The 22,260-nt window shown below is 38.2% G+C and overlaps 1 protein-coding gene and 1 non-coding gene across 5 annotated transcripts in view; one reads left to right on the forward strand and one right to left on the reverse strand.

Moving 5' to 3' along the window:
* The window catches only part of CTNNA2 (catenin alpha 2), a 1,089,024-nt gene that overhangs the window by 955,374 nt on the left and 111,390 nt on the right, over positions 1 to 22,260 (reverse strand). For all 4 annotated transcript variants that reach the window (XM_044772747.2, XM_070511884.1, XM_044772741.2 and 1 more), the window contains exon 2: positions 488 to 594. In XM_044772747.2, coding sequence (XP_044628682.1) covers positions 488 to 589 — 102 coding nt within the window. In that variant the 5' untranslated portion in view covers positions 590 to 594. The remainder of the gene's footprint in view (positions 1 to 487; positions 595 to 22,260) is intronic.
* Positions 13,509 to 13,611, forward strand: LOC123286774 (U6 spliceosomal RNA). Its single transcript, XR_006529577.1, has one exon. It is a non-coding gene; the product is annotated as a U6 spliceosomal RNA (small nuclear RNA).

Raw genomic sequence — 22,260 nt, forward strand, 5'->3', positions numbered from 1 at the left:
TTCTGTTGACAGTCATCTTGCAGAAATGTGACAAGTGTGACAACACAAAAATGGAACATTTCATCATTTCAACACGATGAATTCTCCCTTGTAAGCTGAAGAAAAAAAATGGTTCAATAAATCTACTTTGCTCTTAAATAGTCAATATAGTTCTTCCTAACTGTGCACTAGCATCTAAAAGTAAGCTAAGAATGGTTTATTTAGATTTTGAATCCATTACTGCAAATGAGTGCCCCCTTCACCAAGGCTCCCTCTTTAATTATCTCATCAACTTAATTTCAAAAATCATATGAAGAGTTCTTGAAAAGGCACTTCAAATCTTATTGGGCAATAAAATTGTCCATAGTTCAGGCAGTAATATATATTCAGTAATCAGCATTATGGCACGATTCCTTCACTCTTAAGGATTTCTATGTTCTCTGGAGAGTCATGACATATCACAATAGGAATATACACATATAACAAAGTGCTTCGAGGCATCCCTTACCTGTGTAACAAGTGGCTCCAAAAGTCTCTCCACTGTTAGTGTCCGGATTTCCAAACTTTTGGGGTCCCATTTTAAAATGATAGGTGAAGTTGCCGAAGTCATGCTCCCTACAGAAACACACATCATCAGTTAGAAATAACGATCGCTGAAATAATCCACTACCTTGGGGGTTGCAAATGAATAATTCACCAAAATTGTGAACATACTTGAAGATCATCTGTCTGGCTCAACCTCATCAAGTTAGGAACAGGGAAGTCAGAACCATAACTGTGTGAATTGGTGATGTTGGAATCACATCACAAACTGAGGGCTCCTGAGGATAACTGTATACATTTGACAAACTCTTGGGACCCAGCTGACATGGAAATATTTCACTCACTCAATATTTAGGGCACATATCCATCTGCTACATTCTGGGAAAGACTTGGACCTTGCCCTTGATTATGCTGATAGTTTCAAGGTAGAGAAAGCCAAGGTAGGCAATGACTACACCTCAGTGTGACTGGTGTTGTAATCAAGGAACACAGAAGGGGCTATGAGAGAACTGAGGAAAGGACACCAAAGTCAGTCTGGGGAGATCAACAAAGACTTTCACGAAGTGCAGTAAATCCATCATGATCACCAGATGAGAAACCCCAAGTCATAACAAAAAGCTACTTTGTTTTCTTCACATCATAACTGACCACTGAGGATATTATACTCCCTGTGGCAGCTGAGTTTCACTCTCTTAAACAGGAAATATATCTTACAAAGTGAGGGCAATCGTTCTGAAAATTAGCTTGCTGCTATTTACATGTTCTCTGATTTCTCACTGCATTTACATTCTTGTCCCATAAAATCCGTGTCTGAAAAGGTTATTTATTTCATTCTAAAGCAATCCTCTCCTCCCTAAGAATCACTGATGTGCAGGTAGCAGCCTCCCACAGATCAAGCACACAATATGGTCCTGGCCTCAATAAAATAAATTATGCATTCTATCGGAGGTGTGTTTCTCACTAAGAAATTGACTGCTCTTTGCTGAATATATTTCGACAACAAACCACTGGACAAGCAACCTTAGATTGTACAAACTGAATCTGAATCATTTGCTTTAATACCACCATAAATCAAACTGTTCATAGCTCTTCTCTTCTTGTGAATCAATGTCCTCACTCGATTCCATCCTTATAAATCAATGTAGATGATTATTTCCATTAGAATTAACACCACAAAGAAGGCCTACACAATAGGCACATGCCTCTTTACTGCTTTCTTACAGCTAATCCTTTTGCAAAATAGATCCAACAAATTTGCTTCAGGAAAAAAAAAAAGAGGCAAAGACACAGTGTGCTGGTATTTTACCTCTCTCCAAATGCCATGTTTTAAATAAACTAAGCATGGCAATTGAACCATATAGACTGATTTAGATTTGGTTTCCTTCACAACAACAATAGTTGGCACTGATATGTTGTCTGTCCTCCAAAAATCTAAAAACACTTTACACATTTCCCAGTCACACTACCAACTGCCACAGAGCAGCTGAGACGCATGCAATTCTGCTGCTGGGCAGCACATCTTCTTGTGCTGTGGAAGGATGAAGATGCCAGATGCTTTCTACATACACAGGATACCTTCATCCCTACTGAAGCCGGATCTACCTAAGCCATCTTGGGCCAGCATTTATGACAGAGTTATTGTTAAGCTTCTGGAGAAGTTCCCTGAAAATCTTTTTCAAGCTCTGATGGAATAATAAGTGATGTAATAATGAGTCACAAGGAAGTCCTGTAGGGAAGCTGGATAGCTAGTAGTGAAGTCATTTTAACACGATAATGAAAGGCACTGGGTGAGACCTGGGTGTGCAGAGAGTTGCCATTATTGGTCATGCTTGTGCATATAAGCTGGTGGACCAAGGAAGGTACAGAAAATCTTTTATGGATGTTCCAATGTATAACTATAAAGAAATGATACTCAAAAAATGCAGAGGTGAGAAACCAAACTGCTGGGGCAATCCCATCAGAGACACTAATTTAGCATGCATCAAGAAGAAGTGGGAGATGTCGAACAAAGATCTTAAGCCAACAGTGAGCCAAGAAGCAGAGTTAGACAGTCTCTAGTCCTGAAGGTCACAGAGGCCTTATAAATCTAAAAATGAAAGGACAAGAGTTACCAGGCACATCACTTAACTTAATTTATTCCTTTGGGAATCAATCTTTTCCACCACTTCTTGTGACACAGGTAAAATTTAATAGCAAAAGGCAAGGAAGGTTATATGTTATTAATTTGTTGAAGGGGAAAACCTAGTCACAGAAACTTTAAATGCCCTTTTCTCAGCCATGCAGCTTTTGACATGATTTGGATTAAAACTAGGAATTCTGTCTTTACCCCATTTATTTGGACAATTTGGTTTAATATCCAAATTAGCAAGAATCAAAGGTCACAGAGGGGGACTGCAAAATCTCTACCTCTAAACCCAGGATGTTGACCTCTATGATTCCCATTGAATTGCCTCTGAGGAGCACCTTAGCTTCAAGTCTGCAGAGCATGAGGTAGAGGACGGTAAGAAGCTCCTTTGACTACAGTATTTGAGCTGGTGTAATCTTTATAATCTGTTGTTTCTGGAAGAAGTGTTTGTGTCCTCCTACTCTGGGCACACTTGATTGCTTTCTGCTGTATGTACTAGACCTTGTAGTAGAAAAATTTCTCCATCAAAACCCCCAGACAATTGAAATTGCATAAAAACAGAAAAAAATTATTCCACTCCAGGTTAATGACCATAACTATAGTCTTCCAGATTCACCTATTGATGATCTTCATCTTCAGTGCCAGTAAGGACAAATGACAGCAGAGAAGAGAAAAACAGTCAAACATCCTCTAGAGCAAAGAAATGGGGCAACTGTAGTCAGCAAGTAGGAATGACAGTTTTGTATGTGCCCCCCATGACAAGAAAACACAAGATGGTTGACTCTCAATCGAGATTGTCATCCTACTTATACTTTCAATATTTGTAAATTCTGAAGAAAGACAGAAAACACACAGGCTTTTAAGGTACATTGGATGATTATTCAGTAAATAGTCACTCCTTCCTCTGTCCCTCCCCTCCACGAGAAATTAATATTGGGCTTTGGCCAACGGAACATTAGGAAATATGATGTGAGCAGACCTTCGAAATGTGCTTGCTTGGTCTTGCTCTCTTGTGCCTCTACCCTCTGCCATGATAGTCACGTATAGCCCACTGGTCCAAAAAGGAAGAAAGACATATGGAGCAAACCTGAATCCAAGCTGAAGCTGGAGCCAAGCCCAGCTAAGCCAAGTCTCGTCATCCAACTCCCAATCAAATCACAGACAAAGGACCAAAAAATAACTGCTTGCTATTGTACGTCACTGAGAATTTGTCACTAAGTGTTTTTCAGCAATAACTAGCAGAATGGTGGCAAATAGACTTTAGTTTGAATTGCAGCCTTATAATGGATGAACTCTGGCATGTTGTCCAAATTACCTAGCCTTTCTGAGCCTCCGTTTCCTCATGAAAAAAATCAAGATAAGTATTTTACAGGGTTATTGTGAGGATTAAATAACTTAGTGGAAAGAAAACATTTCTAGAAATATTACTTATTATGGCTTCCAAAATTTAGGTATCTTTTTTTTGAAATTCTTTACCTCTGGGGGGAATAAGAAAGCACCCATTAAAAAGAGAGATCCAGATTGACACTCCTCTGTGTGGAACAACCAAATTGACTCAAATGAGAAGAGAACAAATCAAATGTGTAGTCACATCAGCCTTTCAATTTTCTGAGGATGGAATGACACACTGACTCAAATCCACACTACACATCTGTACAATTAATGCACTCTGTTTTGCCAACAAAAGTGGCTCTATGTAAAACAAACACATTTTTTTTCAATGATTTAAATTCAAAGGAAAAAGACACTCATTTTCCTTGCTTTCGGTAGGGAGATAGAATACCGACTGGACACAGTGGAAGAGTGAAAATCAAGAGTTGTACATACTAAAAGACAACAAGGTTGTCTTCTATACATTACAATTTCACAAGCCCAGGAACAAGCTCTTAACAATTTACTTAATCTCTGAGAAGACTTTCTTCTTGAAAAGTATCAAATTGCGTACCCATGAAAGGTGCTAACACAGACTACATGGTAACATTTTAGATAATTTCAGATTCTCCAAGGGGGTAAGGAAGAGGCGTGGGTCAGGATTCTAGTGGCGATTTGTCACTCACAATACAAAAAGCAAAACCTGACAAAAAGACAAGCCAGAGGGTCAAGTGCCTGATAAACAGAAAATCTCTCGAGGTTGGCTATCCCAAGCAATGCCTTCAAATGACAAATATGTTAATGCAGTGCATAATTCACTGCAGAAATTTCCCTTTCCAGACATCCCTGGAAAATTTATTTTGAGCTTTCTGAATTCTTACCAGTCCTCTGCTCTTTTGCAAAGTGATGGTCCAGGAAGCTTTCTAGTTGCCCAGGAGGCCACCCAAACCTCCCTCCCTCCACAGGGCTCTAGCTTCAGATTCCCTTCACAAATTTTTCTCTTCACCAATACTGAGCAGTTCTGGAAACAAACTCTGTGAGTCTTTATTAGATGACGGCTTGCTTTTGTTGACAAGCAAATTCAGAAATTAATGACTAACAGTAGATGTATTCACCTATCTCCACACATAAGATGTTGAGTCAGTTACTTAAGCTTCAGTTTCAGCATTTGTAAAAAAAAAAAAAAAAAAAAAAGAGGATGGTAATACCTTATATAACATCGATTTATTCTAAAAATCAATGAAATAGGTGCATATCCAAAAAGTGATGGTTTTACTTCTTTGTAATGTTGTCTGCAGGATTATCAACTGAGCCAGTTCAAGAGATCCACTAGGGTAGGGGTGAATGGAGATCCTGTAAGGCAAGATGCTTGAAAACAAAGCTTTGCTGAGGGAGTGAGAAATGAAAAAGAGAGAGAATTTTCTAAATTTCTTCAGCATTTCCGAATCAAGCCTGGAAACACTGAATCATACTGTTTCTTCCATGAATAATAATAATACTGGCTAAAGACCTGGCGTTATTATTCTCTCCCATTTATAGACAGGGAGACTGAGGTATGAAACAGTTAAGAAAGCTGCCCAAGGTCACAAAATTTGTGCCTGAACTGCCTGGCCTTAAGAGTCTGTGCTCATAATGACTATGCTTTCCTGCTTCTAAAAAGGAGTTCCTAGGGTTAGGTTTATGCCAGGATCACCGTGGGGCTTCTGAACAAGGTGAGGAAGATAGAGATATGGCAGGAATGGAAAACCCAGAAGCCAGCCCCTTCTGGAGAATGAGAGAAGGAGGGGAAGCGGAAGGACACAAAGGAATGTTAGATAAGATACGGGAGACACAAATGGCAGGTGCCCTGATTCACATGTGGAGCCTATGGAAAATGTGGTTTCACTCCCTGGTAAGACAGGGCAGGTCCTGCGTTCAGTTTCCTGCAGCCACCTTTGGTCCCATGTGGTGAGAATGGGATGCTGCTGGTGAGTCAGGGCCAGCTAGTGACACAGCACCCTGGCAAAGCCAAGACAAAGACCATAGGATGAGTTATGCCAAATAAACAGAATTTGGGCCCCCATGACCTCAGCCCCCTTGTGTTACACTGGTGAATACGTTACATTACAGGGTAAAGGGGGCTTTGCAGATGTAATTAAAGTTACTAATCACTGGACCTTAAAATAGGGAGATAATCCTGGACTATCCAGGTGGGCCCAATGTAAAGGTAGGTCCTTAAAAACATCTTTTTCCTGGCTATGGGTAGAAGAGGCAGTCACAGAGAAGCAGCAGACAAGGATGTCAGGTGGGGCAGAAGAGGAAGACACAGGGACTCAAAGTGTGAGAAGGACTTGAGCTACTATTTCTAGAGGTGGCCACATGTAAAGCATGAAGAGGAATGTGGGTAGATTCTAGGAGCTAAGAGAAGGCCTTGGAGGACACAGCCAGCAAGGAAACAGGGACCTCAGTTCTACAACTACCAGGTGCTGAATTCAGCCAAACCCCTGAAGGAGGTTGGATGTGAATTCTTCCCCAGAGCCTCTGGTAAGGAACACAGCTCAATCAACATCTTGGTTTTAGCCTTGTAAGATGCTAAGCAGAGGACCCAGCCAAGTCCATCCAGGGGTTTCTGATCTTCTGAGACTATGAGATAAGAAATTTGTGTTGTTTTCAGCTGCTCAGTTTGTGGTGAATTTTTATGGCAGCAACAGGAAAATAATACAGGTGGCACACACAAATTTGAGAGTGCCTCACAAATTTTGTGTGCATTACAATCACCTGGACAGTGTGTTCATATACAAACTGCTAGGACCCACCCAGAGAGTTTCTGAATCATTAGATCTGGGGTGGATCTGAGAATACGCTTTTTTTTTTTTTTTTTTTTTGTATTTATAACAAGTTCCCAGACAATGCTCATGGTCCAGGAACCATACTTTGAGAACTACTGTTGTAATCAGACCATGGCCATGCATGGCAGCAGGGAAGACGTGATCAGGAAGATATGGGACGTCTCGGCAGAGACCTTGAGACCAGTAATAATAACACTGGTAGTGTTATTACAATTATCACTGTAATAATGGTTGTTATACTTTCTGAAAGCTATTTACACTTTTTAGGGGATCCAGTGCCTTGAAGTGATGCTCAGTGGGGAAGTGGAATGCCATATCAGAATCACACGTTTTTCAAACCACATCAACACCAACCCCCAATCACCCCCGAAGTTCCAGTAGCCCCCCGGGAGACCCTTTTCGGGTCAGAATCACTGCTGTGTTAGTGATCGCTGTGAAGAATGTAAAATAACAGAGGGAGAGAGTCACAGCCCTCGGTCTACTGGAAGCAGAAATGAAAGTCAAGAAATAATTGTTTAATAGAGAACAAATGTTTCCAAAGAAACTGTGTTCCTAAAATAATTTGAAGTTATTTGAGGGCTATAAAAATAAGTCTTCCAAATAATTATCTGAAATACAGTAGTAGTTCTACATTTTCTGCTGTTGACAAAGGAAGGCACCTCTAATACCCAGGCGCCCTATTGTAAGAGGGCCTTCTGTCTGGAGGTGAGGAGATTATGTGTGCATGTATGCATCACAGGCAGGAGCAGAAGTTGAGAAACAAAAGCAAAGAAGGAGGCATTTGATTATCCTTCAAATATCCTTAGAGAGTAAAAGACACCCTGATTCCCACCAGAATACACTCTGCTGCAACAGAAGCAGGTCTAAATGGAAGCAGGGGAGAGGATATTCAGCACTCTTCCGGGTGGTACCCTGGGTGTGGAAATGGCCTGGCCTACCGGCCTAAATATGAAAAAGTCTTGTTTCTTATTTTCCTCCATTAACTTTGCTCAATTTAAGCTCATTTCCTCTTCCTTTGACTAGAAAGGGGCAGCATATCACCCATCACCGTCCTCTACCTAATAACCAGTCAAAGCCCGGGCTCAGTGAACCTAGATGAAAGTCACTGCTGTGATTATAGGAACCATCATTTTTTTTTTTTTCCCAAGGAAGATTAGCCTTGAGCTAACTACTGCCAGTCCTCCTCTTTTTGCTGAGGAAGCCTGGCCCTGAGCTAACATCCGTGCCCATCTTCCTCTACTTTATATGTGGGATGCCTACCACAGCATGGCGTTCCAAGTGGTGCCATGTCTGCACCCGGGATTTGAGCTGGCGAACCCCAGGCCGCTGAGAAGCGGAACGTGTGCACTTAACCACTGCGCCACTGGGCCGGCCCCCACCACCATTTTATTCAAAATTGAAATGATATATAATTTCTAACTGTCCTTTGCTATTTGCAGAGGAAGAGCGTGGGGAAGTTATCTCTTCTACTGGTAAAGCAACATTTAACACTACCCTCAAGTATTACAATATCTGTAAGACCTCTATTTATGATAAACACATCCCTTGTAACAAAACACCCAAAGAAACACTATTGAACAAAAATATTCTAATAATTTCAAAAGGCTTTAATAACATTTCATGTCTACACATAAAAGTCTACTAAAGAAGACTTTAATATTTTTTTAAAACAAATAGATATGAAGCTATTATATCTTCTTCAGAGCTTCTTACTTTTTCTATCCAAATAAACAAAACTTCACCAAAAAAAAGGAATATATGAAGCAAGATCCACAGCCTCAAGACTTTCAGGATGACAAGTTTAGACTAATAATATATAGCCTAGAGCTTGCTGATTAAAAAAGAAATAACCATGTCCATATCTCACTGAAATGGTTTTTTATACTTACAATAGCATACTCATAAAATTTAAAACTATGTGCCAACTTAATAGAAATTCACTACTCCTGAAGTATGCTAATAGAAAGCCAGTAATTTGAAATTCAAAATGAAAGCTAGTATCTGTCAAATTAATTTCCTGGCTTTTCACTACATTCATAGTCTCATCATTTAAATTCATTTTGGAGCATATACAGACTCAATCTACTCCTAAATTATGGCTTGTTTTCCATTTGGATGTGAACACATGTGACATCCAGGTAGGCAGTGCTTACTCTATATGCTACATCAGGTTTCCAAAGTTCCAACAAAAACTCAGTTTTTCTAAACAAAATATATTTGACTAAGAGTTAACGTTGTTGTACCTGTTTTTTCTCCTTAAGCAACACTTGAATTCAGATTTGGGCAGTAGATTTCAAAAATTAAAAATAAGAACTGTTAATGTTTCAGATAACATATTTTGATGAATTATCTTTCTAGTCCAAAAGTAACTTCAAATTATTTAAAAGGAACATAGCTTCTTTTGCAATTAATTTACTCCGTGTCCTTCTAACCTCTTGAAAATTAGAATTCCATATGCAATGATTATGTAACTCTAATCTTCACCAGAATCTCAACATTTCATATTCAGATTGCAGCAAAATAACCATCAAACTGCTCTCCTTATCTTCAGTCTTGCTGTACAATTCATTCCAAAATAATTATCTGAAACATTCCTTTCCTAGGGGACCAAAATGACTACTTAACTCTCTTCTCCAAGTCCCAAGTCCTCATTGTAACAAGGCTGGCACTCAACTTTCTGACCAGGGTCTATTGGATCTTATTTCTTTAACATAAGTCTTCTGCTGCATTCAGGTTTGGACAACATTATAACGCATGTTTCATACCACTTCCCAAAGCCCCCACTGGAACACCTTCCTTCTCATCCTCCAACACCTAAATATTGACATACTCACACTGCATCTTCTCATAACCCCTAAATTGTTACTGGATTTATAGTCAGTAACAGTGAATCTTCCTTTTCTTAACTGGCTCATTATTAAGAAATTGACATTATTTTTACATAAACCAATTGATTATAAACCCATTAGGGCAAAAATCAAGTTTTTGACTCCATTTCTATGATCCGTAGAATATAATAGGGTGTTAGATCTAGGTCCTTTGCAAAGGTTTGATTAAATATGCTCCTATAAAATCCAAATATTTATCTATTTTTTTCAAGTATCGATTTTTAATATTTTTAATAGTGGATTCCATTTCCTAGAGAGTAACAGTTTTTCAAATATCTTTCAGACTTATTTTTTGACATATTCTTTGTTCAATACTTACTAAAGACCCAAAACAAATGATATTTTGGTATTATTCAGAGAACATAATTTATATTCAGGTTTCTTTTTATTTACATATATTTTTTAATGATGTTTTATTTTATTTATTTATTTATTTAATTAATTAATTTTTTTTTTTTTGAGGAAGATTAGCCCTGAGCTATGGCCAGTCCTTCTCTTTTTGCTGAGGAAGCCTGGCCCTGAGCTAACATCCGTGCCCATCTTCCTCTACTTTATACGTGCGACACGTACCACAGTGTGGCGTGCCAAGCAGTGCCATGTCTGCACCCAGGATCCGAACCAGTGAACCCTGGGCCGCCGAGAAGCAGAACGTGGGAACTTAACCCCTGCGCCACTGGGCTGGCCCCTACATATTTTTTAAAACATATAGCTTCAGTTCTTATTTTAACTGGACCACTAGTTTTCAGTTATTATGTTTTAAAACCAGGTGTCATTTTCGTTCAGGAAAAAGTAATCTCAGGGCTTCCTTCACCAAACTAGTGATGTCTGCTTTGATATTTAATTCACTGCAAAGTTCCACACGAGGAACTTTGAGAAAAGGATTGTACCAGTTGTGCAAGTTGGTCCACGAGACGTCTTCCTTCCCCTCATTGACTCAAATGGCCTTTTGTCCCCAAGGCCCAGTGACTTTTCCTTTCTCTGAAGTCCATCAGTATTCCAGATAATTAGAATGACTACTAGGTAATATTTAATTTAAATACAAATTGCCTTGTGTTGTTCTCTATTTGCTTTATATAAGTTTTGTCCTCTCTAATGCACCCAGGGAGAGGTACTCCACCTCCTTCACAGTGATTAGCATAGTGCTGGGCATTTAGTAAAAAATGTTATGAGTACTCGTGGACTTGATTCTTTGCTAAGTTCAAGTCTCACAATCACACACACAATGACTATAGTTAAAATACAACACTAATACTCTTATGCAGAAAAGTTTTCAGCTCAGATTGTACCACTTTAGATGCCACTTATATGACAAACAAAACAAAAAGTTATTTTCCTCCCTCAGAATGCCTTCAATATTTTAGCAAAGTAGTCAGGCTCCCATTCTTCCTTCCTTCTCTCTTTTATCCATCCATTCATTCACTCAATGCATATGTACTAACCACTCAATGTGTACAAGGTGCTGTGGGAAAAATCAAGGTGTATCAGATTTGCTTAATGCTGATTGGTGAGATGAGACTTGCTCTGACTCATCAGATTGTAAAAGGAGGAACCACACACCAAGAAAGGAGTGCCAGAGAGTAAGCTCAGTTGGGGATGGGCTTCTGTAGGGCGATTATCCAACCATTTCAACAGGGCATGTAGATCAGGTGATAAAGAGATAACCAAGAGCACTTCCAAATTTTGCATGTATTGATGAAGTAATATGGAGTAGTTTGTGCAACAGAACTACGGGGAAATACTCCATGCCCTTTTGAATTGCTGCCAGAAAAATGCTGAAAACAAAAATGAGCAAGATTATGAAAAAGCATTCAAGTAAGCCCAGGATGGAGAGTCAAGAAGACAAAGTAATCATAATATTAAGATAGGATGTAAAGAAATAAATGTGGATATTTAGGCAAGAGCTATTTTAAATTGTTAAGTGATTATAAGAATACTTAATTAGTACTTAAGGACTTGTATTTTTTAAGCAAGCTCCAGTGGGTTATTATATTTTATTTTAAAAGTCAAAGTTAAATCCACACGTGCTAGTGAGTTAATAAGGCATCAAGTTGCAGAAACTCATAGAGAAATGATCTCAGCCTAATTCCCCTGCCTCTTTCAGTTTCCCATGTTAAAGTGGCTTATTCACCAGGTCTAACAAAGCCAGGTAATGCTGTGCATCCGATGGCAGCTACAGTGAATGGGAGATAGTTCGCCTGCAGAGTTATCCCTGCCCCTTTCAACTGAATTACCAGCCGTGAAAGGTCATAACACATTACAGCAATTACATTTGCTTAGAAGTCTTTTATAGTGAGGATTGATATTTTAGCATCAGCAGTACTCAGCATCTATGCCTCCTGGTAAATCACCTTATTAAGCTTGTTGATAGAGAAAATCATACATGAAAAACAGAAACAATAACCCAGGTTTCCTTCTGGCCATCTGTGGCATTTAATTTTGTGCTTATGAGCCAAAAAATACCTCAGGTGATATGCTTTTTTAAATACAAAAATAAAATGTACCGTGGCATTTAGGAAATGCAAACAGAGCTCTGTTAAATCTGTACATTTCAAGGGAGTAGTCCTTTCCATTAAGTTTATTATATTTACATTTTACAACAGCAAAGATTTCACTGAACACTCCTAGCCACTGGTCAAAGTTTATCATCATTATTAACAGTTTTATGTTCCTATCATCAAATCTTGATGTGCTAGAGTGAATGGGAGCCCTTGACCACAGAGAGTGACAAGCAAAAAGCAATTCACCAACACAGCAGTGCATGCTGAGCACTCGTTCTGAGCAGTTGCTGCTTAGGCACTTTACATACATCACTTTATGCTATCTTCTCATAGCTGTGAGGTCAATATGATAATGCCTCAATTTTACAGATAAGGGAACTAAAGCATAGGGACATTAAGTCACTTTCCCAAGGTTAATGGAATTCAATCAAGATTTATTCCAAATCTGTGTTTTTCCCCAACATACAATGCAACTTCCCTAGTTTAAATACTTTCTTTCTCAGGTAGTAAGTCTCAGGGGACAGACAAGTTAAGAAAATACACAGCTTCAAGTAGCTTCATAGAAGTATGTGGATAATAAATCCCTAATGGATTATTTCAGGTAAGTAAAGCATTTGGGGACTGTTCCTGACCTTTCAGTTTATCAGAGAAGACTATACCTTTCTAACATGCATCTCTTGGCACCACTCTCAAGATGCAAGTGAACAGATAATAGATCTGATCCAATATGGCGGTTCTCTTTTCAAGCAAGTTCAAAAAGCCTTCGTCAAATAAGTGAATACATGTGAGTAGCAACCATCTTCATTCTGAGGTGACCAGAATCACCTCAGGTGACCATCCACAAACACATCAGCATCTTTGTCCACTGTCACCTCCTTCCCAATTACCTTATTGGAAGACGGGACTTGTTCCCTCTTTCCTAGAGCCCATCGTTTCCTGCTTCCTAAGGTCTCACTCCATCAATCAGGGCCTCTTTGTATCCTCAATTTATTCTACTTTTCTGGCTCCTTCTAGTCAGTGGAAAGTCTTGCCCAACAAAAACAGGAAAATACAAAAAAACCCCACAACCCTCTCCATCCTACTCCTCTCTTGACATACTATACTTCCTTTCCTTTTCAGATCCTGGCTTCTTGAAAGGGTGTTCTATAATGTTCATTCAATTTCCTGACTACCTACCCATCCCACAACAATCTGGCTACTGCACTCAACATTCCACTGAAATTAGCCTTGCAAAGTTACACATCGTCTCCTGGTCGCTTAATTCAATGGACACCATGTGCTTTGCCAGCTCATATATTAAAATTAGAAAGATGTGGAGAAGATTATCATGGTCTCTGGGCAAGAATGACAAGCAAATTCATGCAGAGTCTCATATTTTTATAGGAATTCATTTTGTTATATATAGACATATATCTAGATATAGAGAATATATTTGCATAGAGAAAAAGTCTGGAAAGATATACCTCAAAATTTTAACAGTAGCTATGCTGGGTGATGAGATTTGGGGCAATTCTTAAGTTATACATAATTACATATATTTTTTCACCTCATATATTTATATATGTGTGTGTATATATACATATATATAAATATACACATATACATATTCAACTTACACAATGATCACATATTTCTTATCTAAATAAAAATAAATAAATATATAACCTCAAAATATCCAGTGGCTCCTTTTCAGTTCTTATCTTATTTGATCTGTCAGCAGTATTTGACAGTATTGTTCTCTTTCCTTGGCTTCAAAGACATTACTTTCTCCTGGTCTTCCTCCACCCTCTTGTCATCTTGTTCTTAGTCTTCTTGGTGGCTTGCTCTTCTATACCCATGCCCTTTATGTTAGTACCTTGAATTCCATCATTGTCCCTTGTCTCTCCCTGCTTGACACACAGTCTCTTGGCAGTCTCATTCATGTCTGTGGCTTACATTATGCTGAAAGCTCCCAAATCTATTTCTCTAGCTCAGGGCTCCTGCCTGGGTTCCAGTCTCCTATATGCAACTATTTAGGAGGTTTCAAACAGTTCAAAACCAAAATGCTTAAAGGTCAACTCAACATCTTTCACCTCAAATTGGTCCAACTCCTGAATTCACATGTCAATAAACAGAACCACTATCAAGCCCTGCCAGAAATGTAGGAGTCATTTTTGACTCCTTTCCTTTCTCTTACCTCCTACATCAACTCTAAAAATTCTATCTTCAATATTTCCCAAACATCACTTTTTTTTCTCTATCACCACTGCCTTAATTAAGGCTCTCATCATTTCTTCCTTAGATTATTGAAGCAGCCCCTTGACTGTCATGTTGCCTTCAATCTTAGCCTCCTCTGATCCCTCCTCTATTCTGCAGTCTTAGTGGTTTTTCCAAAATGTAAATTACATCATGTCACTCTCTGTTGAAAAGCCTCTGATGACTTTCATTGCCTCAGGATCAAGTTCCAATTATACTTACTGTCCTCCAGTATAGACTTATTACTCAGCATTCATCCACCTTGCATGTTAAGTCTTTGTAAAACTCTAGACTTACTGAATTACTAGCTGTTCTGCAAACATTCAATATTTTGTGATGCCTCTAAGCCTTTGCCCATGTCACTCCAACTATAGGGATGCTCTTTCCCTGTTTTCTTCACTTGACTTACTCTCAGTTATCCTTTGAGACTCAACTCAGGCATCATTTCTTGATCTGCTCAGACCCACTCTTGCTCTGAGAGCACATTGTGCTTCCCTCTACTGTGCTATACATCACACTGTATTTGAACTGTTCTTTTATTTGTCCCTTTCACACTAGAATGTTGAGAACCTTGAAGACAAGACTGTGAATTTAACATATTTTGAATAAACACATAAGTAAATGATTGGCATAAAAGAGGCAGCCACTTCCCAGGTGATGTGATATGAGGGAGATACAAAACAAGGTTTCTTGAACAAATTTACCCACAAAATATTATTCTTCATTCTTCAAAAGCCACTAAAGTAAACATAGTTTCATCTAAGGTATTTGTTCAACCCCAATACTGACAGCTTAAAGAACTCAAAATTCAGGAAGAGCTCCAGGAAAAAATTCAGAACTTGAACTAGAGCCATCCCTCCTGACAAACATAAAGTCTTCTGAGCAGGCACTTTGCTGCAGGAACGCCATGATGTAATGCAGGAAACACAGCACCTGAAGTAGGAAAATGAGTTTCTAGTTATATCTTCACTTCCCAGCCACCCAGATGATTCTCTCAGCAAATCTCCTGCTTTATCTGAAACTGTAGGGCAGCACCTTTATGAGCCTGAAAGAACCAGATGGTCTTCTGTATTCCACTCAGCACTAAAATAAATAATTATAACATTTCAGTAAGAAAGCTTCTCACAAGTTATTTTCAGTTCTTATAATACAAACCAGATGATACACTAACTACATATGATTATCTAGGGGTTTATTTAAGAGATTCCTTAAAGACTACTAAGTAATCTTTGTTAACCAAATTTAAATACTGTCTTTCACACAGTGATATTACTGACTTCATACAGGAAGACATGGCTCTCCATTGGCCCTTCAACACTAAAGAGAGATTACCTATAGTCAATGGGTAGAACCTTGGTCCACGCTTCTATCTCTCCTCTGACCAAACAAAGGTATGTATTAAACGCTCCCTTTGACTAGAATGGAAACAGAGGAAAACAAATGGCCTCAAATAGTATTTAAGACAGAATTATATTTAAAGTATAATATAACTAATATGGAAAATACTGCATCGCACAGACATCTTCCTCTACTAACTCCTCAAAGCCTGATGTTCATTTTCTTAAACACAATCTCAACTCATTCAAATATCGTGTATCCATAGGTCTGGGTTAGGGCTGGATCCTTCTCCAGCCCAAGGAAGAAGATCATAATTATTCTATGGCAATTATGTGGAGTTCCACATAATTGGAATTTCTTCTTTGCCATTCTTAGTTCCAGTTTGGGTTTGTCCCCAAATGATATCTGACAGCAAGTCAGCTACGGACTTCTGGGAAAGGTTTTCCTGGAGATCAGACAGACATGTGTTTCTCCCCTGTGCACTACTGTAACTACATGTGACACATTGCATCCATTTGTGACAATGAGGGAAGAAAATGACAACAGCTGAGGATAGAAGAGTAGAAGGAAGGAACACACTTTGGTCTTTTATGACAATAATACATTCAATTAGCCAAGACTGAAACTATCTTACCTTTAGAAACAATGGATATGACTTCATATTATTTGTAGCCCCAAAGCCCATAACTGACATACTGCTACTGATTGTTTCAAATAGTATTCCTTGTGTTGAAACTGGTAGACTTGTGGTACACAGGAAGAGGTGAGTAAACTGCAGTCCGCAGGCCAAATCTGCTCACCTCCTGCTTTTGTAAATAAAGTTATTATTGGAACATGGCCACTCTTTTTCATTTTGTCTATGGTTGCTTGCTGGTTACAACAGCAGATTTGAGTAGTTGTGGCAGAGACTGTATGGCCCACGCTGGAAAATATTTAGTATCTGGCTCTTTACAGAACAAGTTTTCCAGCCCCTATTCTATACCAGTAGATCTCAACTCGGGGGCTATATCACTCAGACAATATTTCCAGGGGCCATGTGGGATGTCCCAATCATTGAGAAGTTCTATAGGGCCAGGGTTGTTTGATATTGTGTAAAGTTTCACACTACAAAGGACACCACCACCCAAAACGCCAGTAGTGATCCTGTTGAGAATACTACTCATGCTCACTATAATAACCCTTACCTTAATTGTGTGCCATGTCTTGGGCCACATGAATTGTTTTTTACATTTCAGCTACCACCACAAGCTTGGTGGATTTACCAGCATGGGGAAACAGCAAACTAGAAGTAGAGTACTGAACAATTGGTCCTCATTAGATATTCATTGATTAATTAGAGGAAATATATTTATCATTATTTGGGGCATTTTTTTCTAATTAGCATTTTCTGTTTGGGGGGATTGCTCCCCAATGTAAACACAACTTTCTAAGTTGTGTTCTAAAATATAAGCTAGCTCTGCATGCAAATTTTATTGAAGCATATTTTATTTTATACTCATGAATTTTTAAGTGCTTTCTACTTTCAATTTTACAGAGTGATTATAAATTCTTTGGAGTTCCTTTTATATTAAGAAGTGTTTTATAAATAATGATAATTATTCTAATTCCAGCTTTAATAAGAAGACCTTAAAATATTTTATTGGAAGGAACTAAATGAGCCTCACTATAGAGATCGGAATTTGAAAGAAAATATGCATCTAAAACCATTGCAACTGTTTCACAATTAAGAAATATATACCATTAACTATATAGTCAGCCAAAATATGAAAATTATAGGGGTTAGAAATATGTGAATTGTGTTCATAAAAAACAATTCAAGGGATAGAAAACAAATCTATCTCGTAGGTCATTTTATTTAATTTTCCTGACCAATTCCTTGTGGTTAGAAAGATACAGCATCTCCTCATTGTTGTAAATGCCCCTGGGATTTAACCCATAGAGGTGACTGAGTTATGACATAGAGAGGTCAATGCCATTCAAAGAAGCTTAACACTCAGCTTCCAAGAGAAAGACGCATGTCACATATTGTAGGGACACATGGGGAAGCAGCAAGTTTAGCCAGGAAAGGAGGATGAGCAGAGACCACGGCCAAGAGTTTTTATTGTGGTTTCCAGTGGAAGGAATGGGTGAGGCAGGATAGGTAAATTTGAGTAAGTTTAGGATTGACTAGTTTGAATAATTTTAGTGGGCTCTGAATGAACTACAGGGATAGTCCCTAGTTGTCTAGTACCTGGCCCTGGGGTGATTTAGGGCAGGAGAAATGTTGGCTGGGTGTGTGAGAGTTAGATAAAGGAGGTGGTTGCAGATAAGAGCTTTGGATTGGTTGGTTTACATATAAAAGGCACACTCCCAGGTAAGTTGTTTTCTATCTTTAGGAATTAGCTAGATGTGCAAGGGGCAGTCTCTCCAGAACTAGCAAGGCACCAAGATGTCAAAACAACATAAAATACAGAAAATAAAAAATATGATTAATACAATGGTACAAACACATGCCCGGAGAGCTTCCCTTCAGCAGCCTCTCATCTTTCTATCATCTATCAAGACACTGGGGTTCCCTGTACCTAGATCGGTCAGCACCTGGCTCCCATTCTTTACCCCAATCTCAGCTCTTATCCTGGATGACCTCGAAGTCCTTGCGTCTAAACCACCTTACATCCCAATCTGTCATGTCTCTGACTTTTCCTTCTTTCCGTCTCAGCCACCCATTTCCATAACCACCTTCTTGGCCTAGTAATCACCAGAACCATCACCACCTCCAAATGCAGTGCTGGGAGCTCTAATGCCAACTTAAAAATAATTAATCAGCTTCAAGCTAGGTTTTTCTAATGTTAAAAAAGATTACCAAAATGTTCCCAAGATCAAAATATCTGAAAGAGCATCAGTACAAGTTTGAGAAACAAGGACTCTTTACTCTTCTGCATAGACAGTGTTTTGAAGATAAGTTAGTACTCTACTTTTTGAATTAAAAATTTTAATTTTCGTATATTTTACCTCTGAAATTCAACTTCCAGTAGTTTATCTCACTGATAAAACTTATAAAATATGATTCTCGTTATGTTTATGTTCTCATAATATTTGGGCAACTGTGCAAAGGCCAATGTGGCTGGAGTATAGAGGAAAACTAAAGGGAAAGATGGAACTTGAGGACAGGGAAGGGGACAGGTCACATGAGGGCTCACAGGACAAGGACAAAAACCTGGACTTTATTCTCAGTGCAAAAGGGAACAAATGTGGGGTTTTCAGCAGTAGAGTAATCAGCTTACATCAATTTTTATTATATCTTTCACCATGCACACAACTACTCCAAAGGCAGAGCAGTTATGTTTCAGAAAAATACATCTGAAGGGCACAGCTCTGAAAGAGTGGCAAAGAGGATGAAGCTGCTGCCTATGAGACAAGAGAGTAAAAACTCATGGAAAAAAAATCTAAAAAGATAAGGACAACATGGTGAAGTTGAAGAAAATGAAATGAAGAAAGAAGTTGGTGAAGGTGGGAAAAAGTAAGCCAGAGGTTATCTAAACGCTACAGGAGAAAAATTTCATCAGGGAAAACATCTTAATAACAAATTAGGTGATACTGATGGCTGAAATGAGAAATCAGCAGGAATAATCTGAATTGCTTCCATGGGACAAAAAATAATTCCGTCTGGACCTACACTCTTAAGAGAAATATTATTAATTCTTTAAGAGCATAAATACTTAGTTTTTCAATAAAACTTTTATAAAGAAAAAATTCAGTTGTTCCACAATTGACAACTTCACAAACTTCAAGCAACTTTACCAATTTTAGATAATTAACTTTTAATGTGTCTTTAAAATAGGAAAAACTTAGGTCAAAATAATCAACTAACTTTCACAAGGACCTTCTCAAGAACGACTTAAAATCACAAATATCCTATTTTTAATAAATCTATTCTATAACAACATATATATATTCAATCTATTAAGCAAAGAAATCATCATTCCATGTTATAACATCCTTATGATTTGGCACTGTGTCAAGGTTATTCAAGAAACAGTATGCTTCCACTCATTTAGTAGAATGTCTGTATTAAACAGCAAGTTTTAAAAACATCAAGTACAAAAACCTTGAACAAGAATGTTAACACTTTCATGATGTGTAGTTAAACATTAAATACATTAACAATAGATTTCAAAAGCAAATCATCAATTGAATATGTTTGATCCAGGAGTTACTTATGTGAAAAATTTCTAAACCATCTGAAGCACAAAAGATTAACTGTCAAAATACACTACAGTGGAATTGCATTTTGACACAAACAACAGAAAGTAAGATCTAACAGAGAAGCATCATGATACAACAAGAAAAGTCAATCATGTGTTTATGGAGACAGAATTTAACCTTTGATGTAATCGCAGTTAAGATATAACGAGCCCCGAATAAAGAAACTGCATTTTATCTGTTCTACCAGATTCGCCACACACCCATGGGAAACCTGCTGATGGAAGGAGGCGGCAGGCAGTGCTGCACAGATTTACAGGATGACAATCTTCCCACAAACTTCCCTGAAAGTAGCTCTGAGAATGTGGATGTGTAACCTATACTGATTCAAACCCTCCTTGCACATTTCAAGCAACTCTGGGAGTTTCCTCACTTCTTAGATTCATATGCTAACTTGTTTTCATGGTTTATAGGACAATAGAAAGCCATTGCTGAAATAACTAAGAACCACAGGCTTTCAGAGCTGGAAGACACCCGGTTTTTTTAAACAACACATTCTTTGTTTGATGGCAAAGCCATCCATATCTTTAGAAACAAGTCTGTAACTCTTCCCTTCATGTGTGAGTTGTGATCTCATAAGATGATAAAGCCAAAACACATTCCCAGAGCTGCAGCCCCCAAAACTCCTGCCAGAGAAGCAGTCTTGAAGAGAAGCAGTTACACAGAAGGTAAGACCCAGGGACAGGAGACCTTGGAAAACCTGTATCTAACTACACATCTTTACCAAACTTAGAATCAACGTTCAGGACCTAAGCAGAAATTACTAAATATTTTAAAACTTTATTTATATAAGATTTTTATAAATGTTCTGGAAAATTTCCTTACTATTATAGTCTCCATGTCCCTACCCCCATCTCAGACCTTTCCAAATAACTCACCACACTAGCCCCAGAGGAACTGTTCTAAACTACAATCCAATGTTGTCTTTCTACCTAAAATCCTTCCATGATTTGCCATCATCTCCTACCACACATGGTGGTTTACCATCTAGCCCTACTTAGCTGTCCACAATGTCCCTCATGCCTCCTCATCATACTTTCCAGATTTACTTTCATTTTCCACACCTTTCCCATTTTCTCAGGACTCCAAATAGACACACACACACACATACAAATCAACTTGGTATTCCTAGGACACATGCCCACCTACTCATACAGGACTATGCAAAACTGCTCCCTTTGTGTGCTTCTCTCTTGCCTAGCAAACAAATTCCCACTGATCTTTCACGTCTCAACAAAAGCATGATGTCTTCTGTGTTTCTTGATTCATGCACCACTCTAGGCAGAAATGTGAAGACTTGGCATAACAACTTACTCTTATTTTAATGATGTTTATATGTTCTTCCCTCAAATAGGCAGAGTCTCTTTCATTTTCACACTCTCAGAACCAAGTACGGTGCCTGTTATAAGGAGACCTTTAAATCAATGTATCAATTAAATCAATAATTCAGTACATAAATGTTTTTATGAACTTGAAAAATTCATTTCTATTTATTCTGCATTTATATGTGCTTACAAATTAGGAAATCATGCAAATTAAAAACGTCTATTTCATTGGAAGATGACAGAATTCCCCACTGTACAGCAAATAAGAAATAATATTTATGCCCTGGACATTTACATCTTACAGATACTTAAAAGAGAAAAAGGAAAGGAGAAGAGTGCATTCATCTTGCATTAGTGGTTGCATAACAATATTGGGACAATATTGACAACCTTAGAGTTTTAAGCAAAGGTTTAATTTTTCTTTGTTTAGCTTTTAGTTTTTAATCAGTATTTTTAATTTTTTATTTAGACTTTATTTTTTAGAGATGTTTTAGGTGTACAACAAAATTGAGAGGTACAGATATTTCCTATATCCCCCAGTCCCCACATATGCACAGCGCCACCCCCCCCCCCCCCCCCCCACTTTATCAACATTACTCTCCAGAATGGTACATTTTTTTTTACCAAGGATTAAACTGCATCATAATAACCTAAAGTTCACAGTTTACCTTAGGGTTCTCTCTTGGTGTTCTACATTCTATTGGTTTAGATAATGTATAATGACATACATCCATCATTATAATATCGTACAGAGTATCTTCATTGCCCTAAAAACTCTCTGTGCTCTGCCTATTCATCTCTTTACCCTTTTCCAACTCCCTCTGGCAACCACTGACCTTTTTATTGTCTCCATAGTTTTGCCTTTTCCAGAATGTCATATAGTTGTAA

This window comes from Equus asinus, chromosome 6, assembly GCF_041296235.1.
Source record: "Equus asinus isolate D_3611 breed Donkey chromosome 6, EquAss-T2T_v2, whole genome shotgun sequence".
In the NCBI taxonomy this organism is placed as follows: Eukaryota; Metazoa; Chordata; class Mammalia; order Perissodactyla; family Equidae; genus Equus; species Equus asinus.